Below are 13,340 nucleotides of genomic sequence, written 5' to 3' on the forward strand. Positions count from 1 at the left end.
TAAGGTGATAAAGATGATTAATTAGAAAAGAATCTTCACTCCTGTAAGGATGGGATTTCAGGTTCCTTGGTGAGGAGTTCAGGCATGGCCACAAATGTTTGACCATTAGCTACTTGAAATGGAGTGAAACCTTTTAATGGAATGTACTGCATTATTATAGGCAACCTCAGCAAACTAACAAATCAGACCAATTGTTTAGTCATTTCTGCTTTCTTGCTGTTATATTGTGGTAATCTGGACAATGTTTAGTTATTGTCAGACCTTAAGGATATGACACTGATTATTTTTGCAAGTTAGTCAACTGGAAGGAACACAGTTGGCTCCTGGTAATCTCTACATGTACTCGGCATTTGAAGACTGGGAACAATTACTGCATCAACTTCAAACAGCTATGGAGGGCTAGTAGTGGCAATGATGTGGAACTGTCCTACAAGGCATGAAGAAGGCTTTTTCCCTATACTTCAGATATTGCTGGAACAGAGAAGCAGAGTATAGTTATTTACAAGGATATTGTGTTTTACCTTACAATCTTAGTAACTTTAAACTGTGGATTTCAACTCCCAGAATTCCCCAGCCAGCATGAAGTTTAGTAACATTGTCTTAGTAGTCAATAAACTAATATAACATATTCTCTCTCTCTCTCTCTCCCATATATGAATATATTTATTTTCATGCTAATAAAATACATGATATGCTAATCCCTAGACAGATTGAAGAACCATCCCCAGACTTATTATTAAACACCTCAAATAGATAATAGACAGTACTCTTGAGATGTTCAGGTAGTCCTCAACATACAATCATTTATTTATATCAAACTTAACATTTTAGGGACTGCTCAAAGTTACAATGACACTGAAAAAAGTGACAACTAGTCCTTGTACATATGACCTTTGCAGCATCCACATAGACACATTATCAAAATTTGGGCGCTTGGCAACTGGCATGTATTTACAATGGTTGCAGAGTTCCAGGGTTAGGTGATCACAATTTATGACATCCCAGTCAGCCTCTGACAAGCAAAATAAATGGGAGAAGCTGGACTTGCTTAACATGATTTATGTAACAACTGCAATGATTCACTTAATAACTATGGCAAAAAAGGTCTTAAAATCAGGTTTGACTCACTTAAATGCTTTGCTAACAACTGAAATTCTGGTTCCAATTGTGGTCATAAGCCCAGGACTACCTGTACAATTAATTTTGATACCTGGGAGTTATACACATATAATTGGACTTGGGGTATTCAGTTCTTTTAAAAAATAATAATAATTGGCCGGTTACATATGTTTATCTTGTTTTGAACCCTATGTTGATTGTTGAGTTGCATTTTGTAAATCAGGCAACCATGTAAATAAAATCATGGCTTGAATAATCCATTGTTGTCTAATTTACATAGCTAAGGCATAAAATCATGCTTTTTATAAACCACAACTGAATTTATACATTGCACTAAATCAAAATCAAACAAACCACATTACAGTTTTGGATGGCATCTAAGATCAGTTAGTCTTTTAAGAATTCAAATTCAAGGCATATCTACTTTACAGCTGGACATGAAATATTTAATTATTAGATATCATAAGCACCAGTAATATGAATAGCAGATTTTTGGAGTCTTTACTCATAGCATTTATTTTATACATGTTTGTTTACTCTTGATTACATTTGGAAGGCTTAATTCATCGTTTCTTCCTACAGTACTTAGCAATGTAAGAAGTCTTCATTATTTTAAGGTCAACTTTTAACTGCAGAGAGGGCATTCAACCACACCTCACTAAAAGTAGTCATTAGTGAGTTAATCTCTTATTTGCAGACTATTCCCGTCCAATGAAACTGTACACATCCGTGCCCTGCTTCATTGTTTTAAACCTGCATGGCCAGGCTGTACATGCTCGGGATTTGCAACGAGGAAAACTGACAGGATGAAAGAGTCTCATCTTGGCGAGCGCCGCCGTGTAATTCGAGTCGTACTTTCCCCTATTTAGTTACTTCTTCGTGCCTTGGCGTTCAAACTGCCTCCAGGAAAGGCGGTTAGTTAACACGCCAACAACTTCGAGTCGGCAGACCATATGCATGGCCTCCGAGATGAATATAATCGTTCCTCTTGTCGCCGTTGCAACTGTGGCACAGTGACACGAGCAGCCTCATTCGCTATACTACCGCCTGAAGAGACCCGAGAGTGGCTGCTCCCAAGCTGACATTGGCAGAAAATATGGCGTTTGCAAACCAACACAACACAATTAAGTATGTGGGCGCAGGGCGGTGGGGAGGGAGGAACAGAGTGCTCCGTTGCAGATTTATAAATATCACAACTGCTCTAATTTTCTGCGCCTGAAACCAGGGAAAAATTACACTAAATTCAGCCTCAGCTTGGGTCACTTAAGAAGCAAAACAAACGTCAATGACGGTAACGGCACCGAGGGACTTTCCCGCCTTCTGGCTCATAAAGCAACGCGAAGAAATTTCCCCGCGTTGTAGAGCAATGGAAGCTTCGAGGGGCAACGAGAATGTAAACAGAGGTTAATGTGCCGAGTCTGCCAAGAAAAACCAGGCGGATAATATCCTGTTCTGGTCTCAAAAGGGCAATAACTTGAAGGGGAACGGTGAAGCAAGAAAAGCGGCAGCGCCATTAACTCCCCTCCCCTCTTAACATTCCCAACCCCCATCTTTATCGCACTCCTTCAGGCAGGGTCCACGGAAAGTCCCTACGCATGCGCACACACCCCATAGCTCCCTGTCACGTGACGTGAGACTGCAAAGGAACTCTTCTGTTGGCAAAATTTCTAAATGCCCTACTTCCTGTTTGCTTCACTAGGACCTTCTGAAGGGCTTTTCCTTTCTTGCGTCTTGCCGAAAAGCAGGGAGTTTACTTGTGTCGTTATAGGAAGTCAGAAAATGGTGGTGTTGGTGAGGAATCCGTTGTCCTCGGCGTTGCAATTTGTGACGTTGCCGGCCGAAGGTTGGTCGGTTGGAGATTTTCTCCGTTCCTGGTGCCAAGCGCAGGTAAATGAGTGTTCATATGAAAGAAGTGGGTGGCGTAGGCTTCTGTTGTACAAGAAATGTGTGTCTGGCTTCTTGTAATTGACGTCTTTAGCATAAACAAGTTAGGAGGAGTTTTGTTTTTCACAGGTGAAGCGGATACATAAATTACCTTTCCTGAGCCAAGTATTTATATATTCGTTTAGCAAATGAATATAGATATTATCGATCCGTGGCCACAGTGAACATAGTTGATGGGACACTGCTTTTTATGGATTGTATACATAAACACGAGTGGTTGTTTTTGCCCATATTTTTGTGATTTGTGAAGCATGGCTTTGTGTACAGATGTATTGTTCATAATGTCCTACGTAGGTAAAGAACTAGGTTTTGCACAATAATCTTTCTTCTACTGTTTAACGATTTGCCAGTGTGCTATTTAAATAACCTTTTTGAAATTAATGAAAATAATTTCATATAGATTACATGCTGAGGTAAATATTCTAAACTTTTTCTTTTTTAAAAATAATTGTTTTTAGGGGCTCCCTGAAGATCATTTTTATGTAAAGTGTAATGGTCGTTGTATTAATTCTGAAGGTGTACTACAAGATGGAGCTCTTTACAGTGTGGAACCAAGATTATGTGGTGGAAAAGGAGGTTGGTTCACTGCTGCTTTTGCATACTAAACAATATAGTTTGTTTATTTGTTAGATTACTTTCTCATCTTTCTTATAGGTGTCAGATAAAATTACTCCAATGTTTTTGCATCAATAATTATGTGAAATAGGCTTGGATGAAAGATAGTGACTGACTCCAAATTATCCAGTGAAGTTCCATGACTGAGATTGAATTTGTTTATTTTAATTATAATATACTCAGCCCTGAGAAATATAGTAGTGGATCCCTATTCAGATTGTGGATCCCACAATTGTGGAGCCACACACAATTAATGGCTACAGATTTGGAAACAATCCGGAATCACCTATATAAGGTATATTGTACAATATATACAGGAAGATACAATGCATCAGTACAGTGATGGAAAAAGAAAGCAAATAGTTAAATAAAAAGGGGAGAGGGAAATATATTTACTGCCCATATTTTTATGCTAAAGGTCAGAATAAAATATCTGAGTAGTTTGAAATAATGTGACAGTAAGAAAACAAGATGACAGTCCTATACTGGCTATCTTGCCATTATAACTTCCCATTGTCGATCATTTTCTACTAATTAGTGCAGTTTTGAAATGTTTGGAATCATCTGAAGTACAACTCTGGAATGGGTTGTAACTAAAAGCTTACTTTTCATTTGTATCTGATTTTTTTCTAATGAAGGATTTCTGAATCTGGGTAAAACATCAACTCTGCAAGAATCGGAACGTGATGCAATATAGACTAAAAGAATTTTGCATCATGTTCTGATTCTTGGAGGGTCGATGCTTCTTACACTTAAATTCCTGTTTCTGGCCTATTTTAATTACCTTTCAGGTTTTGGATCTATGCTTCGAGCGCTTGGTGCCCAAATTGAGAAAACGACAAACCGAGAGGCTTGCAGAGATCTCAGTGGAAGGAGACTTCGAGATGTTAACCATGAAAAAGCGTGAGACATTTAATTAAGTTGAAAACGCCTGTATTTTGCTGTTATTGTTACATAGATTTATCAATATTTTTATAATGTATCCATCCATAGATACCCATCATGCTATTGCTTGTTGGAGTAAGTAACATGCAAATATCAGAAATGGAGTACATTGAATCAAAGAACTTAAAGTACTGAGATAAGAAATGTAAATGTAAATGAGATAACAGTCATTTAAACCAATATTATTCACTAATCAGCTTCATGACACTCTGTCCTTGCAGACTGTAATTGCTTTCAACATATTGCTACAATACAGTGCTTCATGCATTACATTTTGTTCTTCCAACCTCTGATACTGGAGTTCTTTTTGAGAATCTCAGCTTAATGTAATCACAGCTTTTTCCTTTTCATGTTTTTCCTATTCCTCCAACCCATTCACTTTTCTTTCATATTCTTGTTTTCTTTTCAGTTCTCATTGAAAGCAATTTAAACTATTTCTGTACTGCTCATTCACTTTTGTATTCACGTTTATTCAGTACCTATTCTGTTATAATCCTGTCTTATCATTCCACTATATTCAACTTACTTTTGTGTCTCCTAACATACCCAAGTTTCACTTCCATATAACAAAATGGGCAGAAGCATACTCTTCTTACATATTGATTTTTTACTTTTTATGACATATTCATTGTTCACATACCACATGCTATCCTTTCTACTAGCATTTGAATGAATTAAAAAATTTAACCTGATTTCCCATATTACTAAAGTATGCACATTCATTTATTTGCTCATTTTACTATTTATGTATAACTTTAAATTCCAATGTCATATCTTAGATACATGAATTTTCATATCATCAATTCTTGTTTTCAACCAGCAGCATGGAATTTACCATTTTCAATTTCTATATATTCTCTGTTTCAGGCTTAGCTATTCCTTGCTTTCCATGACTTTTTTTTTATAATTATCTCTCTATGGTTGTTGGGTCACCAAGATGGTGTTGACTCTTCGTGGCCAGTTAGATAAAAGTTACTCTGTGTGTATATTAAACAATATGTTATCTTCATTTTTGAAATAATCATTCTTTAAAAATCTTTAACCTGTCTTTTTCTGGAGAATATATATGAGGCATGGAATTTAAGTATGGCACATACATACATACATACATACATGTGTAGTTAAATAAGATACCGTAATATAAAGTAAAATAATTATAACAAATCAAATTAAAAATAACAGTGAAATGAATTAACAGGCATTAATGTGCAGAGCAAAAGAATCCTACATATTTCTTTTCAATGCATGGATAAATAACCTGGCACCAAATTATATTCATATTATCACTTGTCAAGTTTCAGCAGCAAGGAATTTCCAAAGATAGATCTCACTTATTTTGGGGTTCTCTGTTTTAGACTTCATAGTTGAATTCAACCATTGAAATACATCTAGTTTAATATGGATCCTTCTTTCTTACAGGATGGCTGAATGGGTGAAACAACAAGCTGAACGGGAAGCCGACAAGGAACAAAGGCGTTTAGAAAGACTGAAGCGCAAATTGGCTGAACCAAAGCATTTTTTTACTAACCCAGATTACCAGCAGCAGTGTCATGAAATGGCAGAGAGACTTGAAGATTCTGTCCTGAAAGGTAGCGCTGAAGTAGTTTAGTCTCTGTCCTGCATTACTCTTTGGGATTGTTGGGCCCTTAGATATTTTAATTAAATGCCTGTGAATAAGATAACCTGGTAGACATTGAATATCTTCTGTATTTGTCTCCTTTTGTTTTCAGGCTCTGACCTTGTTTTCTTTGCCTTTGATTACTTGACTGTTTCAGTATTATCTGCTTCCATATTAAAGCAATTTCTCTGGACTGGCATTCTCTATAGATAGTGGATTATAACAGTGAAAAGGCTTACTGACCTTTGCCAGGAAAAGCAGTTGTTAGAAAATTCAGCTTCCCTGAATAATATAATGGAAGACGCTCCCCCAATCCCATCCCTCAATCATGTTTGCATTATGCTGTCAGCTGTGTGAATAATTAATAAATTAAGCAAACAGTCAGAAATGACAGATAAACTTCATTTGAGGAATGAAGCAAAAAATTAAAAGTTCATCTTTTCTTTAAATTCCTGGTTTAATGATTTAATGTTTGTATTTCATTTAACATGTTGAAGGCTGATTGCTTTTACTATGTTTAGGTATGCAAGCTTCTTCCAGCACAATGGTTTCCCCCGAAAGCGGTGAGAGTCGAAAATCAGCCGCTGATTCTGGAACAGGAACACCACCATACAAGAAAAGGTGTTTATGGTAAGTACCACAGTTTAAGAAGTTTAACCTTGTGATGAAAATGGCAAGAAAAAAAGAGTTACTTTCATTAAAGTTGGTGGCTATCGCCTTAACAATTCAGATTGGTGATCTACTTGTGGAATGGGATTTTCTTGCTTCCTCTGCTTGCTAGCATGTTATTGGAATTGAGGCAATAACTGCTCTACAGCTGTCTTCTATAGCTGTTTAGTACATTGATTTTTTCTGTTGATATAATGTAATAGAATAGAATAGATATAATGGAAGCTAGGTTGTGTTTACAAATCAGGAGTGTTTTACTGAGGTACTCATTTTCAACATTGGAATTCTCATTTCAATATTGGAATTATTGGAAAGAGTCTTTTGGCATTCTGCCAGGCAGATTGTTTTATCCTGATTGTTTTAGAAATATTTTGTAATTCTATATAATTTAAAAGTTTACCACTATTGTACTTAGATGGATTTTGATATTAGACTTTACTTAACTCTGGGGCAGATTTGTTCTTTTATATCACAGATTCTGTTTCATGGTGAAAATTATACTCATGCTTTAAAATTAAATGTGACAGGTTAGGTGTAGAAGGCTTGGATGATCCCAACAGTTCAGAGAATAATAGTGATGAAGAAGATGAATCTCCTGGGACGTCAGGAAGATGTTCTACATCATCTGGCAGCCAAATCAATGTGACTGACAATTTAAATGAGTTTTCCAGGAATTCAGAGGACTCTGTAAATTGCAGTTCAGGCTCTGATGAGAAGTCAGAAGATCAAATGAAGGATGCTAAAAACGATCTACTAGAAGATTCAACTTTCAGTAAAATTGTAGCCAGTGAGAAACATAAAACAGCACAGATTCTGAAGGAAGAAAAGCATACAAATGCCTCATGTAGTGAAAAAGCTGCAAGTCAATGTCAACATGCAGTAAGTGTGGTTGTTTCTGATTAAATATATAATTCTTTTTCTTCCTGAATCCATTAGATATCTTTATAAATAGTGCTTTTTGAAAACTTCATTCCATTCTGGTAGTTCATTATCCATGTCACTTTGCAATATTACATCAAAGAAAGAGTAGCATTAAAGCCAAATCAAAAGTACAAGTAATGCTATTTAAAATTTAAACAACCCCATTTTCTGTTCATCCCCTAGTCTTCTCTTTTTCTTCAACAGTTAAACAACATTAGAAGGGTTTTTCCCCAGTCTCTAAAATGGAGTCATAAATTGACTATTTTATCAGTATAAGAACTAACTTCCTTACATTTGCTATTTAGCCCTAGGTGCAGGAATATTCTAATTCACAAACTTTGAAAAGATAAGTCATGTACAAGCCCCCAAAGCCATCTTGTTGCAGAAATGGACATTGTGGAATCACTAATATTTTAAGTTTTGTTCACAAGATCACTTTCCTCTTCTGAGTTATATATTTAAAATATTGTATGTTTCTGATTCTTAGGGTACTGCAAGAATCAATCTGATGGAATTGAATTCTGTTGCGGAAGTGGAAGCCTTAGGACTAGACAAACTAAAGTTTGAACTATTGGCCTTGGGACTAAAATGTGGAGGTACTTTACAGGAAAGAGCAGAACGACTTTTCTCAGTGAGAGGTTTGGCTAGAGAACAGATTGATCCCGCTTTGTTTGCTAAGCCTTCCAAAGGGAAGAAAAAATAAAAATGGTGGCATGGTTTGTTTTTAATACTCCAAGTTGTACAATATTCTTTTCATTCTGCTGCTTTGTATAATGTTATCTTTCAAAAGCCAATATAGTGTAAATTTGTATACCCCTTAATGCTTTAAGAATAACTTTTGTGATGATGTTAAAAGTACTTGTTGGTGGACATCTATTTTTTTTATATTTGTTAGTGTTCAGTAAAAGACTAGTATATTTTATATTCATGTTTAAGTGAGAAACAGAACAATATGCCTTTGGGGAAAAAGTCAAAATATTTTATAAAGAACATTTTTGCAAGGCTTAAAAATTAATAAATTGTAATTGTATTTGATAAAAATTAAATACAATATTCTAATACAGATACTCAGAATCAAATATACAGACACTCTGTTGAATGTATTCCAATCAATAGTTAACTTTGTAACTGCTACAAGAATTCAGATGAACAAGGAAGAGTTACCGTTATCAGTCTTGGCAATTACCCATCAGTAGTAACATTCAGACTTTGGAAGCAAACATTGTTCAGGCCTTTTTAAACAGTCAAAACTGGATGGCTATTTTAATAAATTAAATTGGACTTCTCTTTTGTCAAATGTTAATTCAAAGCTTAGTTTTGCTCATAACAAAGACCAAGCACTTACTTTTTGAATTATCCAAGGGTTGATTTGCTCACCATAAATGTGGATTGAATTAGGATAAAAATACATAAATAAACAATCTTATTTCTGTTCTATTATCTGTTCAATAAAAGCTGGTACTGGTATCTTTAAAAAACAAAAACAATGTGATTAAGGTCTTGAACCAAAACTAGGGAGATCCAAGTTCACAACCCCTTTCAGCTGTGATTTCGGACCAGTCATTCACTATACCACGGGTAGGCAACCTTGGCTCTTTTATGACTCGTGGACTTCAACTCCCAGAATTCCTGAGCCAGCATGGCTGGCTCAGGAATTCTGGGAATTGAAGTCCACGAGTCATAAAAGAGCCAAGGTTGCCTACCCCTGCACTATACGCTCAATGTACCTCACAGGATAACTGGAGAAAGGTAGAGGAGAAAGTGCTTTATGTGCTCCACAAGCTCCTTGAAGACAGGAGGGACGTAAATAAAAAGGATTAAATTATATAGAATAGACAGGACATCTCTTGCATCCTATTTTCTAATAAAGTCACATTGACTTACAGGGGTTCTCAAATAGTTTTCCATCCAGGCCTAGAACAGCTGCATCCCGTTGAGGATTTTGATTATGTGCCTCAAATCATTGACTTGTAACAGCCATACAGAAAGTTTTTCTTTGTGATGATATGCTTTAGTTTGGCACTTGGGATACCTCTGTGTGTGTAGAATTGTTTTATGTGATAAATGTGTACAGTTAAGTTTCTGGATGTCTTGAGAATTGGCTGTGCAAACAACGTGTTTCTGAAGCTAGGTGGCTGGGAAGCTGCATTCAGAAGAGGCCCACATACATGTAGATCAACTCTTCAAGAAGAAACCAGCAATGCTTAAAAGAGGCAGATAGCTACTGTTTGCCTTATAAGAGAAACATGAAATGGTGCTTTCTTTGGACAAAACTGATTTCCTCAGAGGCTACTAAATATGTGAATTGACTAAACGACTGCTAGCAGTCTCACTCTAAGCAATGGTTTGGCACTGGAAGTCTAGGTATGGCAATTTATAAGGGCTGTTTGGGAACTGGATGTGAAACCCTTTTCTCTCCCTCCTCGAAGAACTAGGTGAAGAGCCAGCTCTTCATGGCTCTTCTAATCTAAACAACAACAGAACGGGGGCCATCCAGATCTTTTTGTGGGGGGGGAAAGAAAACCACATTCCAGATAGCTGGTGCTGCTACAGAGAAGATACGCTTTCAGGGTTCCAATAGAGATGATGATGTTTCATTAAAGAAACCTAGAGTGCACCAACCATGCTGGATCAAGTTTGTTGGAGTGATGTTATGGTACACAGGTGGACCTTTAAGTAATCAGGCCCTATGCTATGTATGGCTTTATAGATAACAAACAGCACCTTGAATTGCATCTAGAAACAAATTGGCAACCAGGAGAGCTTGTGGAACAGAGATGTTACATGGGCATACCTCTAGGTCAGGGGTGTCAAACTGCCGGCCCGCGGGCCGGACGCATCATCCGGAAGCCGTGCCCACCCCATTGCCAGCAATGGCAAAACCATCCCGATACGTTATGTGACATCACGTGACATCGCGAGTTTGACATGTCTGCTCTAGGTGAAAAGGGCAGGATATAAATTTAATAAAATTTCAAGCCATGCTCATGCTGTTTGTTCTGCTGCATTCTGGGTCAGTTGAAACTACTGGGTGCTCTTCATATGCAGCCCCATGTAGAAAAACATTGCAGTAGTCAAGCTGTGAGGTGACTAGGGTGTGAACAACTGTCTAAAGGCTCCTCCATTTTGTAAATGGGCAACTAGCATACCAGATGGAGTTGTACAAAGAGCTTCCTGGCCACAGCTAACACCTGCTCTTTGAAGACCCCTCAGATTGAAGAGGGAAGTGCAACTCTATCTTGGATAGAAAGATGGAATATCCCCATATCTGGAAATTTCAAACACCCACAACCACGCAGTAAGATTGAGTAGGAGACAGTTTTTCACCATCCAAAAGCATGCAGCTTCCAGGCGCTGGCACTTGTGATAAAAGTAGATCTAAAAACAATTAGAAACAGTGGGAAAGATTCTCTTTCAGCAGCCTGTGCCTGCTTATATGTACATTTTGATACTTTGTATACATAAATTCAGTACACACTTGTATATATGTCCAAGAAGATCCACTCACAGAAAAAAGAGATTGGCAATTGCTTTCCTGGAATGGAAGGTGAGTGCCCAGCAGCAGGAGAATTGCCTAATTCAAGGATGGTTGCCTGCTATTCAGACTGACTATCTTGCAAGCTCTTGTCTATTCTCTCAATATGCCCAAATTCTTAAGCCGGTTTAAAGTTATCAATACAGGACAGGAGCAATTTAAAGTAAATGAAAATATGTCATTGGAAAAGTCCAGAGAAGGAGAAAGAGGGACAGAATGTCAGAGCAACTCAAGTACCTGTTTCTCATGCTTGTTGAAGGAGAAAGAGTATTAGAATCTACAGATAGTCCTTGACCTACAACCATTCATTTAATAGCCATTTGATGTAATGACAGCACTGGAAAAAATAACATGACTGGTCCTCACACCCATCACAGCATCCCTGCAGTCACATGGTCAAAATTCAGGCACTTGGGAACTGACATGCATTTATAACAGTTCCAATGTCCTGGAACTTTGAGACTTTCTCAGGAGACTTCCAATGAACTAAGTCAATGACAGAAACTGAATTCACTTAACGACCATGGCAAAATGATTGTATAATTGGGCACATTGCAATCACATCACTTAGCAGCAAAAGTTCTGGTCTCAGTTGTGGTAAGTTGAGAATTACCTTAATTGGTGAAGAATAAAGAAAGGGAAGGTTCAAGGCAAAGTGGCTGAAAGGGATTTAAAACTGCAAATCAAGAGTCTTAGGAAGCATAGCATGAAAAACATAAAAGGAATAGAGTGACTGGTGACTCATAATAGTACTCAAGTATTGATGGAAGAAACAAATCTAAACACACCCAACTATGGACTGTCTGGCAAGGAAAAGACCATACTCATCTCCCTCAGTATTTAGCTTGTTTATCAAATTATTGTAACCATTATAGTTTCTCTAATGTTCAGTCAGGATCTACCCTCCTATGTTTTAACCACATTAGAACAAGCCCCTTTATCTGACTTTGCCTGCCATGTGAAAGCCATTCCAAAAGTCTTTGAAAATATTACCATATTCTCACTCGATCTGACCTTATTCTTGTTCAGGGGCATTGTAATCTATAATTTTTTTTTAATTTCATTATGAAAATCTAATTTTTTTCTTAAAAACAAATTAATATTAACTAAGGTGCCAATGATTTAGCTGATAATTTTTATTTTCACCTGGATCCTAGTACTGAACACAACAGACCTTAGATCTGACTTTTAAATGTGATAGCAGATATCTGTCGTTAGAGGGCACTCGGCACCTACTGAAGCAATGAGCTGTTAGTTGGCTGACAACAGTTTGATCCTAGTTTATTTTCAGGGGTGAAAGAGTTGGTCATTTTTCCATGATAGGAGTTGGCTTTTGGGAACAGGTACCCTATTGTGATCAGGCTGGCTCCTATGGTGGGCTCATTTCAGAATATGCTGATGGAACTCTTCTGAAGATTTATGTGTGTAAGATTTTGTCCTGTTGTTGGCTTGGCTTTTGATTTTGTTTTGAGATATTATGGGTTATGGATTTTTTATTTACAGTTACCATGAACATTATACTTTATGTATTTATTAACTGCCAAATATTCCAGTGTATTATGTGATTTACTTGCCAGTCAGTCAAATAAAATAACTAAATAAATAAATTCAAACGGTATTCTATTATTATTTGCTCAGAGCTAAACATTTCTCTGTCTAATGAATGAATTAATAAATATTTTCCCCTTTTACTTTAATAACTGGGTTGTATAAGACCAGATTATTGCTGGATGAGACCTGTTTATTTACTGTACATTTGTACCTTCATATTCCACAGGGAATCTTAGAGGCGAGGAAAAATAATCAAATTAGGAAAATAATGTCAAATATTTACAAGTCTGACAACTGATAAATCTCATTTTTATCTGATTAAATATGAATCATTAAAAAAGCAAACAAATTGATGCCCTAAAAAGCTATACACATAATTTACACAGTGTAAGAGACATGAAATTCAACATTTTAATCTAACAA

At 36.7% G+C, this 13,340-nt stretch overlaps 1 protein-coding gene across 2 annotated transcripts; it reads left to right on the forward strand.

Moving 5' to 3' along the window:
- The first annotated feature begins 1,704 nt into the window (after positions 1–1,704).
- On the forward strand, positions 1,705–9,117 carry SDE2 (SDE2 telomere maintenance homolog). 2 transcript variants are annotated; one of them, XM_083348937.1, is made up of 8 exons: positions 1,705–2,247; positions 2,888–3,006; positions 3,580–3,639; positions 4,470–4,581; positions 6,043–6,212; positions 6,763–6,871; positions 7,438–7,789; positions 8,319–9,117. In XM_083348937.1, exons 1-8 carry the CDS (start codon positions 2,216–2,218, stop codon positions 8,532–8,534), a joined length of 1,170 nt encoding a protein of 389 aa, XP_083205063.1. In that variant the 5' UTR covers positions 1,705–2,215; the 3' UTR covers positions 8,535–9,117. The 2 variants fall into 2 exon arrangements, with proteins under 2 accessions (XP_083205063.1, XP_083205062.1); XM_083348936.1 differs by lacking the exon at positions 1,705–2,247 and having other exon boundaries at positions 2,842–3,006; positions 3,522–3,639.
- Positions 9,118–13,340: the final 4,223 nt, after the last annotated feature.

This window comes from Vipera ursinii (genome assembly GCF_947247035.1).
Source record: "Vipera ursinii genome assembly, chromosome: 1".
Lineage (NCBI taxonomy): Eukaryota > Metazoa > Chordata > Lepidosauria > Squamata > Viperidae > Vipera > Vipera ursinii.